We start from the raw sequence: 12,694 nt of genomic DNA on the forward strand, positions 1-12,694 counted from the left end.
AGTAAATAACAAACTGGATTTGCTAAAAAGAAAGAGACCTTACCTAAGAATCCTAAGTGTAGAGACTCAGGTGTTGGTTTCAACGTGGTGAACGTATCGTCTGTGTATTCCTCGTATATAACTTTAAAGTATTCACCTCCAATCCTCCCGCCATCTGTGCCAAAAAACACCTCTGATGCACTATGAGAGGAAAAGGTGGGGGGTGTGGGCAGAAGGACATTAAGCACAAAACATTGCATTTCAGTGGCCAAAAAGGGAGTAATATGGGTTGCATTGTGGCTTGGAAAAAAGCATCAAAACATGTCAAGCACAAAAGCTGGTCGGGGGGGTTTACACTGTGTCAGGTCAGAGAACAATAACGGACACAATAACAACTGAGTCACTGTATCAGTATCGCCCACGTTTACTCTAGACACCACAAAGCTGCCCCCCCACAGGGTATACGAATAATCAGCCCTTTCCAGCTAGCCATACACACAGACAGGCGACTTTCTTCAGAAGCTTTGTAGGACTTAGTTCAGCGATTCTCTGCAGACTCAGTTAGCTCATCTACTTCCTCCTCCAAAACTACTGAGGTTGTAATTTTAAATAGCAAAAAAGAAATTGCCAAGGAAAACATACTAGCCTGACTGTAAAACACATGTTCTTACAATTATGCTTGCTTCAGTTGTGTCATTGAAACCCTTAACTAAAGATTAGCTCATTAAAAAAGCTAATTAAAGTACACAAGGCACTATTAGATCAAGACAAAACGTTAGTCTCAAAACTATACAGGCTTGAAATATATCCAGAATGAAAAATGTCTTCATTGGCTAAATTTGGTTTTAGCAGCTCTGAGCAGATTTGGCGTTAAAACAAGCTTACACCTGATTAATAAAACAGTGTATGCAATACAATGTACCACAAAACGCTGTTAGCATTGATTAGCTCGATTGCGACAGTATGCCACTCCTAATTTGATAAGGTGTGCACCCACCTGCCGGCCTCAGTGAGGGACACATTATTAATCAGATCCCTTCCTAAGGGACCGTAGCTCCACATGACTTTGCTTGCTGCCAGGTAATAATTCCTCTCAACGCCGCCCATCGCTGAGACGGCTTCACTGCCACATGACTTCACCTCATAAAAGGCCTGCATCCCAGCTTGAATAAGGAAAAGAAAACACAATCATTACACAGACAATTACCCACAAAAATTAAGGTGAAACTAGACCTTCAGTTTATCAGGAAATCTCAATAGCTGAGAATAAAGTCTAAAGGTTCATATTTAATGGTCTATAAAATAATAACAATTCCAGGGTTTCTGTTAACACTTTGAACTTCCTTATCTTTTCCTTTAACACACCCAACACTGAGGAAACGGAACCTGTAAAATTCCAAAACATGTGATTCGAAAATATACTAGCGTATGTTTCTTTAAAGGCCGAGTGACACGATTAGGCTATTATGGAAAGTCCGGTATGACACAAAGGAAAGGTATTTCAGAGTAAGCATTTTTCATACTTGATTGAGTAAGTATGTCTCATTCAGTTCTAAGTACAATGGACTTTGGACAGCCTTAAAATACACAAGTCCTGCCGTGTTAACAGTAGAACCACAAGCTCTGCTGTTAGAAAACATCTAACATCATGCTTTGACTAAAATACAGGGATCACAAAAAGACATTCCTCTCTGTCAGCAACTCAACAGTCTCAAAACAGAGAGGTGAGAGGTCACGCAGAAGTTGAAGGTCAGGTGACGTGACCTACCCTGCAGGTGGTCATTGACCTGGCAGGTCAGCAACCACTTTCCTGTTGCTTTCGGGACCATCTCAGCTGTAGCGAACGTGGCGGGGAACAGGCTGAGGACGTCGGTGCGGTGGCCGCGGTCCAGCAGTGTGTTCCCATGGAAGAAGGCAGAGTGAATGTCCACCTCGTTACCCATGCCAAACAAATGCCAGGCCACTGCACGGTGCTGGCATAGCTTGATTCCAGGCAGGTTTCCAAACATGTACCCATTAATTGCTGTCACACAGAGAAAAACACAGATAGGGGTTAGAGTAAAGGATAACGGGAACACATGTGTCCTTCAAACCTTCTTTTATACACTTTATTAAAGGTAAAAGTTGTTTAGAGTGACGAGTAACTCACATAACATGGTACATTTAAGAATGTAGAGGGGAAGAGGAAATCGAATCATTTTTACAATACAGCATTTTTTGATTTAGTGAAAATGTCCTTTTACATTTCTTACATTCTGTTGTCAACCAACTTTATGTGTGTGCAGCTGTCTTAGTTTGAGAGCTCTATATTACCGTGCATCAGGTTTGACTCCACAAAGTCGGGGTCCTCTTGGTCGACTCCAGCTGGATCAGACAAGTTCTTAATGTTGTCCTCCAGGTACCAACTCAGTTTTTCGTCCACGACGTTGAACATCAGGAAGACGTCCTGGTCCACATCATTCCTGGCTGACTCTTCAACAGACCCTGGCTTCGTCAGACCTTGGGCTGGATTGTTAGTGTCTTTTAAGATTCCTGTCAGACAAAGAGAGAAAGATGCATGATGGGGGTTAAATTGTTGCATATTTATGTTGCCAAGCACAGATAAAGAAAGATTTAATCTTTGTTTTCCCTCCATCTCAGTATCGACTGAATGCACGATAGGCTGGAAACCAGAGTAACTTTCCCTGTGGTTTCCCACCAAAGGCTTAAGGTTAGGGAATGTTGTTGTAATTGACCTTATAAGCAAGGGTGTGGAGACCTTGTTGAGACTTTTTAAGATATTGTTGAGTACGGATATGAAATGTCAAATTACATGTTATTCAAGAGCTTGAGTTTCCTTTTATTTTATAAAAATAAATTGTCGCAAATTGGTTTCATTGGATTGTTGTCTATGGAATGGTTAGTTTGTTTGCTCATTTTGTATGGTTCTTTTTGTCTTTTTTTAGATTAAATTAGCTCAGTTTTAATTTCTATTGTTCGTTCCTTACATAGAGGAGGGGTCCTCTTGACCTGTCCTCTCAGATGTGTTATTATCTTATTTTCTGGATTATATTAAATAAGTTGTGTGTGCAACTTGAAATACAAATAAAATGAATACTATAACTACGATAAAGGGACATCAAAATAACTGGCATTTGGAATACATATAATGCAGATGGGCAATCAAAATACATCTGTACTTCTGATAAAGCATATGATAACATATCTTCAGACCTTTCTTGCAGGTGAGCAGCGCACCGATCAGTCCAGAGGCGATGTCCCTGGGGGCGTCAAAGTGGGAGTGGTAGACCCAGGTCAGGCAGTTGGCATCGTCATCTGTGGGGGCAAATTCTGGTCTGACCTCCCAGCGGTAAGTGTAGCGCCCCCCCGGAGGAACAGAGTCGTCCTCCTTCAGCTTGTTTGATGTCCCATCTGGATAGAGCGCCCCTGGTAGACAAATACGAAATGTTTATGCTAAGATCAATGTGCTTACTCTGAAGTTAAGTAAGCATTTGAGCCTTACGTTAAGTCGGTAACAATGCTATGGTCTTAACAAGCTCAATTTAACTTAACTGTTAAAAACCCTGAACTGAGTGCAGTAGAATTAAATCGAAAACAGTTATGAGTTAAATGAATGATTACTCAAGTACAAATATTAAAAAGACACCATTAGTAAATACAGGTTTCCTAAGTCAAGGACATATGCATTTCTTCTATGAGTCTTATCTCTGTTAAGCTTCAGCCTCCACGTGTGTAAGTGATCCATAAAACACCTAAATGACCTCAGCCTTAGTGATAGATGTTACAGGTACAGTGACCTCGGTAGATATCTGCACCCGTCACATAACATCATTTGACCCAGAATTAGCTGACTTTTGTATGTGTTAACATCACTCCCTTCTTTCACTTCCCACTACTCTATCAGTTTCCTGCCAGACGTCCTGTTCATAAAATCTAGTAGGTCACAAAACTTTTGTTTCAGTTTCAGTTCCCGTACGGCCTCTGGAATTCCTGAAAATAGTGGGGGGTGGAGGCTTGTTGCATAATCTGGAAAGTTCCCAATTCAGAGGATGCATATCTTCCATAAAAGTCACCCAGGTGGAACACTCACGGCCTGTGTGAGAGATCTGTTTGTACTCGCACATGGGCCAAAATACACCTATGCAGTCCGTACCACATATTCTAGTCTTTTTATTTTCAGTATCTTGTTCTCAGAGAGCAAAACAAGCCTAGATGACATACTTTCAGACGATTATATCTTGATAATGATTCATGAATGGCATTATTTTTTTATACTTTTATCTGGGGCCTTGCCTGCCATTAGCTTTGCCGATATCTGTGTTGATAGGTAATAGATTAAGAGCGCTGAATCAGTTTAGAAACAGGAAGCGCTCAAACGTTTGTGTGAGTTTATCACATTTAGCAGTGATTCCATGTCAGCCACAGCTTGTCAAAAAAAATCTGACTGATAGTGTGTTTAACAAACTTAAACTAGCTTTATTAAATGTCAGGTCTTTGGCAGGAAAAACATTTTTAATCAATGATTTTATCACTGAGCACAATCTCGATGTTATGTTTTTAACGGAAACTTGGTGCTGTTGTTCTTATCGAATCATCCCCTCCCAACTTTAGTTTTATGAGTCAGGAAAGAATGCAGAACTTTGCTTCTTTTGAATATGTGGCCCTTCAGCTGAAATGCTCCTCTCGTGCTCTGTTCCTAAATATCTATAGACCACCCAAATACTGTGCAAGCTTTTTTGATGACTTTACTGAACTGCTGTCTATAGTGTGTATTGACTTTGATCGTCTAGTGACTAGACGATCAAAGTCAATAACCAACAATGACTAGACTCTAGTCATTGTTGGTGATTTTAATATCCATGTTGACAACCCCCAGGACAGAGGGGATAAAGAACTGTTTTGTGTTCTTGATAACTATGGACTGACTCATCATGTGACGGAGCCCAAGCACAATAAGGGGCACACTCTGGACTTAATTATATCAAAGGGTCTGAATATCTCTAAGGTTGTGGTGACTTATGTTGCACTCTCTGATCATTCCTGTGTTTTCTTTGAGAGCTCTATTTCTGTTCACAAAAATGTTCAAAAAGAGAGTGTCAAAAAGCTGAACGCAGGTGGCGAAAAACAAATCTCCAGGTTCATTTTGAAATCTATAAAGAGAGACTTGGCTTTTATAATTTCGAATTGAAAATTGCACGACAGTCTTTCTTCTCTGACATCATTACCAAAAACAAAAACAACGCACGTGCCTTGTTTGCTACCGTCGACAGACTAACTAACCCCCCAGTGTCAGTAGCCTCTGAATTTCTATCCACCCGGGCCTGCAATGACTTTGCCTCCTTCTTCACTGACAACATTCAGAAAATCAGACAAGCAGTCAGTGCCTCTGTATCAGGTATAGCAAATGTTTTCTCCCTGTGTCCACCTAAAATCAATTCAGACATCATGACACAATTCCATCAGATTAATGATAAAAACCTAGAGGACATTATACAACTTCTGAAATCCTCCTCCTGCTGCCTTGATATTATTCCAACAGGATTTTTCAAAGATGTTTTGCCTTGCATGGCTTCAGATCTACTTCATATAGTAAACAAATGTCTTCACTCAGGTGTTTTTCCACAGGCCCTGAAAACTGCAGTCATTAAACCGCTCTTAAAAAAGAATAATCTAGATGCTTCAGTAATGAACAATTACAGGCCCATATCAAACCTACCATTTCTATGTAAAATAATTGAAAAAGTTGTTTTTCAAAAGTTGAGTAATTTCTTGCATTTAAATAATTGTTTCGATGTGTTCCAGTCAGGCTTTCGACCAAACCATATCACTGAGAATGCTCTTGTTGAGGTCTTCAATGACATCCACTTAAACGCAGACAGTGGCAGAACTTCAGTGTTAGTATTATTAGATCTCAGTGCTGCGTTTGACACTGTTGACCACAACATATTACTAGACCGACTGGAAAACTGGGTGGGACTTTCGGCAACAGTTCTAAATTGGTTTGAATCCTACTTAAAGGACAGAAAAATATGTGTTTCTATAGGTAAATACACATCTTGTTGTCAAATATGACATGTGGGGTTCCTCAAGGCTCCATGGGGCCCCTTCTCTTTAACATCTACATACCACTGGCTCAGATAATGAAAAACAACAAAATAAGTTACCATAGCTATGCGGATGACCAGGGCCGGTTCTAACCAATTTGCTGCCCTAGGCGAGATTTTAACTGGCGCCCCCACCTCCCCCTGCCAGAAAACCGTACAGTAGAAAAGCTAAAAGGAACACACAATAGAATATATAAAGAATAAATGAAAAATCTCTACAAAAGACCAATACACTACAAAAACAGAAACTTATTGGTTGAATAACCTACCATAGCCAATAACAAATAAATGTAACTTATTTTATTTTTGTTGTTCATTCATATCTTATTTTACCTAGTTAAAATTTATTTATGCATATTTTCTTATCTCTCAAGGTTTAAACGATATTTTTGGTTTACTGTCCTATAGTATACATTGAAATGATTTCAAACCTGTTTATCCCAATAATTATAAAGGAGTGACTTGGAAATATTTGTTTACATAGATTGCATTTATCTCTCTCACTGGCTCCCACGCCCACTTTGGCTGTGAGCTGCGGACGCCAAAACCCCCCACTTTCATCACAGCGCCCATCGTACAGGGCAAATGAAAAGTGTAACCGAGGTGAAAAGGGTGTTACATTTACTTAATTATGAATATTGTTACATCAAGGCCGAAAAAAAAGAGCGCGACAGTCAAAAATATTTTTCCCTCCCAGAGCTGCCAGCGCCCCGCCCCCCCAGATCTGACGGCCTAGGCGACCGCCTATGCCAAAAACCGGCCCTGCGGATGACACACACATTTACATAACCATTTCACCAGGAGACTATGCTCCAATTCAAACACTGAGTAAGTGCATTGAACAAATCAATGACTGGATGTGTCAGAACTTTCTCCAATTAAATAAAGATAAAACTGAGGTAATGGTTTTTGGAGCCAAGGCAGAACGTATAAAAGTTAGCGCTGAGCTTCAGTCTGCAATGTTCAAACCAACAGATAAAGCCATAAATCTAGGCGTAGTCATGGACTCTGACCTGAGTTTCAACAGTCACATTAAAACAGTTACTAAATCAGCCTACTATCATCTAAAGAATATATCTAGGATTAAAAGACTAATGTCACAGCAGGATTTGGAAAAACTTGTCCATGCTTTTATCTTCAGTAGACTCGACTACTGTAATGGTGTCTTTGCAGGTCTCACTAAAAAAAAATATTATAAATCTGCAGCTGATTCAGAACACTATAAGAAAGTGGATCACATCACTCCTGTTCTGAAGTCTTTACACTGGCTTCCTGTGTGTCAAATAATTTATTTCAAAATACTGCTGCTGGTTTATAGCACTGAATGGTTTAGGCCCAAAATACATTTCTGACCTCCTGCTAAATTATGAACCATCCAGATCTCTCAGGTCTTCAGGGACTGGTCAGCTTTCTATCCCCTGAGTCAGGACTAAACATGGAGAAGCAGCGTTCAGTTATTATGCTCCAAATATCTGGAACAAACTCCCATAAACCTGCAGGTCCGCTGCAACTCTGACTACTTTTAAATTCAGGCTGAAGACTTTTCTTTTTGCCACTGCTTTTAATTGAACTATTCATATCTTAAACTGCACTGTAACTTTTATTCATGTATATGTTTATTTTATTATCTTTTCTTTATAATGACTGTTTTTAAATGCCATTTTCTTAATGTCTTTCATTTTTGTAAAGCACTTTGAATTGCTTTGTGTTGAAAAGTGCTATATAAATAAACTTGCCTTGCCTTGCCTTGCATCCTCATTACTGTCATTCCTGAGACGTGATTGTTGTTTGTGTATCACATTATTGCACACACTTCTGTTGATTTAAATAGGAAACTAATATTGTCAGTCTACTTATTATTACAGCAACTACTGGGTTTTGCATTAAGAAGAGGGAAATCACAAATGATATTTCTGTGTGTGAATTCTGCATGTGTGTCTCACGCTATATGCTTATACTATTATGTATTATGCAGCACTATACCCTCTGAGTTCTTCTCATAGAAAACTCCATGAGGATGCATGGTGTAGTTCCTGGTTGCAAAGTTATTCAGGTGGACGACAATAACTTCATCAACCTCAGCTCGCAGTATCGGCCCCAGGAAGCCCAACCAGGCCGGTCGAGGGGCCAAGACGCTGTATGTGGCATCTGTATACTGTCTGAACATGGCTTTCTTATAAACACTGCCAATACGGTGGGGTCCTCTCTCCAGGAACACAGATGCATGCCTGGGATAGGAGTAGAGAAAGACAAATGTCAAAACAGAAGGAATTATGGGAATCGTTGTTATATTATACAATATAGAATTGCACAACTTTATCTCCTTAACATGGTAAATACAAGGTGTTGCAAAAATAAAAAAGCATTAAGAGGCGTGATTAATTTGAGTTAAAAAGAAGAAAAAATACTTGTGATCTAGTCCATAAATACACATGGGAAAAAACACCATTCATTACGCATAGACTCATAGGATAGTCTGCAGGAGTGTGCACAATAGTCACAAAATAGCAAAGCTTATATACAAGAAAGGGCGGGCAGACAGAGTTTGCTCAGACATCTGCTTTCACACGGTCTCATATTGTTATGGGAGTTCAAACTTTTTGTGAGACACCCGTGTCCTTGAGCCGTAGCAAACTTTGTGTGAAGAGGAGTAGTTTCAACAAATCAGCTCTGTGGCCTTGAAGCGCTTTGGAATAAAAACCCTCATTGGAGTATGCAGAGAAAACAGCACATATCAGGAAATGGTATAGTTGTGTTAGAAAATGCTTTCGAAGCATTTGGTTTTACCATATAAGGTAACATAAGAAATTGCCACTACACTAGCCAGTTATACAACTATATATTTTTAAGAGAAACAAAGAAGTATCACCAGTATAAAAAGTGAAAATATTGTGGGAAGGCGATATAGCGCTATCTGTAGGATTTTAAAAAGTGCTCTGATTTATCTTTTGGATTATTTTAAACCATCAACTACAGATTAATTTTAATTACTAAATGTCCATCAGCCAGGGGATGACTGCAGATGTAATTTCTGTAGAACAAATTGCATCTGGTTGCACCTCTCAAGCAATTAGACATGTCATTATTGTGATTACATGTTTCTGTGTGCAAATAACGTGTTAGAGCAGAGGGAAAAGCAGTTTTGATTACGTAGCAACAGAGAGGATGAACATTATGTTTACATAATTTAAAAAGCGGATATTCTGACAACATTCTCATAAAACGGGGTTCACTGTAAGATCCACTCCCTTTTTATTTAAATGCCATGCACATGAATCACAGTTATAATAAAATTAAGACATTTTGAGGTCGACCAAATATATAAGGTTTCTTCAATACAAGCTACCTGTCAATGGAGGCTGTAAATGGGGAAACTGAAACAAAAATCTACAATATAATGTACAGGATAAGAATAATTGTTTAATACTAAAAGAGCTTGACTGATTTTGCTGGCCTTGAATGTATTGTGCATTGGTTAGAGACTGTTGGGTAAGACAGCTGGCTGATGAGGAAAGGTCAGGAGATTCCAGCATGAGTTACTAAACTGTCTTATATGAAGAGATGACAGTCAAATTAAAAACTGTAGGCTCAACTATCCAACACTTAAATCCTCCATAACATTCTCATAGCAGACTTTTACATCTTTCTGATATTGTAAAAACACAGCAACCTTAACATATATATAAGATCACTGGTGGTGTGATGCAACTACTCAATTGTCATTCAAGCAGCATCTGATTTTGAAGCCACCATCTGATTTTGAAGCCACCAATCTCATGAAAGCAGACACTCATTCACTGTTAGACACTAAATACCATCATCTTTCCTGTGCATCTGCCAGACTGCCAAAAATAAGCAACACTACCCAGGTCTAGACATTGTCACATACTGACGCGATGACAAATGCTACTCGAGCACTTTTGACCTTACAGTTTTTAATTTGAAGTTTGTCATAGCATTTATGACAAAATTACATCAGTTGGTAATCTCAACAGCCCATGTGTTGAGATATATGTGATGAAATGTAGCCTACACTCAATCTATACATAATTTCTTAATCAAAACTCACTCATCATTTTCCACGTCTTGTCCGTTAAGCAGGTTTTTTCCACTTGGTGCGTAATCCCAAGAGTCCTCAATGATCCCCACATAGTAAACTCTCTCCCTGCTGCGCTTCCCTTCCGCACCCGCGGTGAGAAGAATCAACAAACAACTCGCAAACAGCCACAGAGTCCGAGACATGATCAGCCGGTCACTCCGTTAGACGTTGGTCCTCGAGGTTTACCGGGTTGGAGAAGCAACAAGTGAAATCTCTTCGTCAACTCTCCCATGCAGGCGCGCATTAACACTGTGCGCTGTGGGGCTGCGGTACTTATGAAACCGGGAAAAGGAAAACAGTCGGTCTATTCAGCCCTATGATTCATCCACAGAGCGAGCCCGGTGTTACCACCTCCAATGGTATCAGAGTACAGGGATAATAACCCTCAGTGTTCTCGCGTTCATTATTGTCAAATGTTGTTAAAAGTGCCAGCAGGGAAATCAAGGTAATTGTTCCACTTATGCTCAGAATGCAAACTCATGCAGTAAGGGTCGTGTATATATATATATATATATATATACAAATATATACTCCTTATTAGCCTGTGTTGCTACGCATGGAATATTTAAGTGATGCCACTTAGGCACCAATGTTTTTCCTCTTTGATGGTGGGAAAAGTGTGATTTGAATATTATATGATTCTTGGTAGCTGTTATCACATCATTTCTGTTTCTCAGAAAAAAAACGACACATTTATAATTAATCAAATGATGCATACTCATAGGTTTCATATACTCATGGACAATAGCAAGTGGATTTTTGAAATTTTTCAAATAACAGCGTTTTTCCTATTACTTAAAGTGGACCTATCATGCTATATTTGAAATATACATTGTAGGGCCATACCTATATTTGAAAGGATCAACATCCCAAACAGATCACCCATTGTAGCCATCCCACATACTGCTCAAACGCCTCTTTTGAAGCTCTGTTAGAGAAACTCAGATTTTGGGTCCTTAGCTTGAACAAAAAAAAGAAGAGGAGGCGGAGCTAATGCCTAATCAGAATTCTACCGGAGATAAAGTTAAATTCGGTTGTGATAAAACACCATCCTGTTTAAACCACGTCAAGGATTATTTGTGAAATATGGAGCTCAAATGCCTTTTCTCTTACAGGTTTATCACAAGGTGAGTTCTTTTTTTATTTCCTGCTTTTTAAACACATGTGCTCTTCAGTAGGCAGTAGAGTGTTAGCGAGGCTTGCTAATGTAAACAAAAACGAGATTACGTCCAAAATACGTCAGGCATTGTTTCTCATAGCAACTTTCTCTGGGTCCGCCGCCAATTTGACGTCAAATAGGCGGCACATCAGTATCCGCTCGTTGTACCCATAGGTTGTACCCCTGTTTTTAAAAGATGTGGGTACGGAGGAAAAGAGAGGGTTTTATTTTCTGACGCTGCGTGAGTTCCCCCACGCACCGGGGACACATATTTATATATAAAAGACATCACAAATTGCATTTTGCATGATAAATCCCCTTTAAAACTGATCTATAATGCATTATACAATCATGTATTAAACATGCAAAAAGTAGTGTAAAGATACTCCCTTTTAAACAACATTTAAAATCTGCATGAGGCCCTCTAACTTAGCTGTTTAGTTATGTCAGCACATTAAATAAAGTTGTGTTGTGATTTAGTTGCAGAAATAATGTCCAAACACATTTTAAGTTTCAGAGCATTCTGATAATGCACATTCCCCTTAATGTCCACACCATGGATGTATAATAAGTCCACACCCCTGCATCTTTCAACGTGAGGCTTTGTATCAGATACCTCAAAGGAGGGAGCCTGACACCTGCTGACCAACTGTGAGCAGTACAACCACACTGAGGTCTGATCGCTCTGCCTCTTCAAAGTAAGTGCATGATTTGAAGTACACAAACAGCAACACCATATTCTGGTCACTCTGGTCATGTTCCTCTCATTTGGTTAAGTGAGTGTTATCCTTGAGCTTCCTTTTTATGATAATCCACACAAATCTCTGAGTACAATCTGCACCCAAAAGTGCTTTTGGTATGGTTCCATAGATAAAAGAGACCTTAAAGCATGTCTAACAATGTTACATGTTGTTATTATTCCCTTATGTGGTTGTAGGTTATCAGGGTCAAATTTGGCTCTGGGGTTGAGGGTTTGCTGTTTTCCTGAAGCATGATTATGCCTGATTTCCAAGACCATTAAAGAACACGTGGTTTCACATGATCACCTATTATCTAGAAATTCAATTCGTTTTCTTGTAGTGGATTTCAATATTATTTCATTAGAGCAATGAGTTGCAGCTCAACTGTCTGTCAGGTCCCCATGATCGAGTTTGTTTTTCCATCTGCAATGTTTGTGCTGTTAACATTTTGTTACTGTGAGAAAAGAGAAAATATATAAAATATGCTAAATGTTGTGTGTGTCTTCACTGTCTCAAAGAACTAGTCAGATATTGTGTACATTCAGACATTTTACAGCAATGGTTAACAACTTGTGTCAGATTAAGCTTAATCTGATTTTAGATTTAGGTCATT

General features: G+C 39.2%; 1 protein-coding gene across 1 annotated transcript in view; it reads right to left on the bottom strand.

Annotated features, from left to right (window-relative positions):
• The window catches only part of LOC117458707 (ferroxidase HEPHL1-like), a 31,252-nt gene extending 20,718 nt beyond the window's left edge, over window positions 1–10,534 (bottom strand). The window contains exons 1-7 of the mRNA XM_034099331.2: window positions 10,153–10,534; window positions 8,067–8,311; window positions 3,193–3,405; window positions 2,293–2,511; window positions 1,748–2,002; window positions 977–1,142; window positions 44–180 (exon numbers count right to left, since the gene is read on the bottom strand). Of these exons, the coding sequence (XP_033955222.1) occupies window positions 44–180; window positions 977–1,142; window positions 1,748–2,002; window positions 2,293–2,511; window positions 3,193–3,405; window positions 8,067–8,311; window positions 10,153–10,325 (1,408 nt within the window). The 5' untranslated portion in view covers window positions 10,326–10,534. The remainder of the gene's footprint in view (window positions 1–43; window positions 181–976; window positions 1,143–1,747; window positions 2,003–2,292; window positions 2,512–3,192; window positions 3,406–8,066; window positions 8,312–10,152) is intronic.
• Between the last annotated feature and the right edge of the window lie 2,160 nt (window positions 10,535–12,694).

The sequence above is a fragment of the Pseudochaenichthys georgianus genome, chromosome 14, assembly GCF_902827115.2.
Source record: "Pseudochaenichthys georgianus chromosome 14, fPseGeo1.2, whole genome shotgun sequence".
NCBI lineage: Eukaryota > Metazoa > Chordata > Actinopteri > Perciformes > Channichthyidae > Pseudochaenichthys > Pseudochaenichthys georgianus.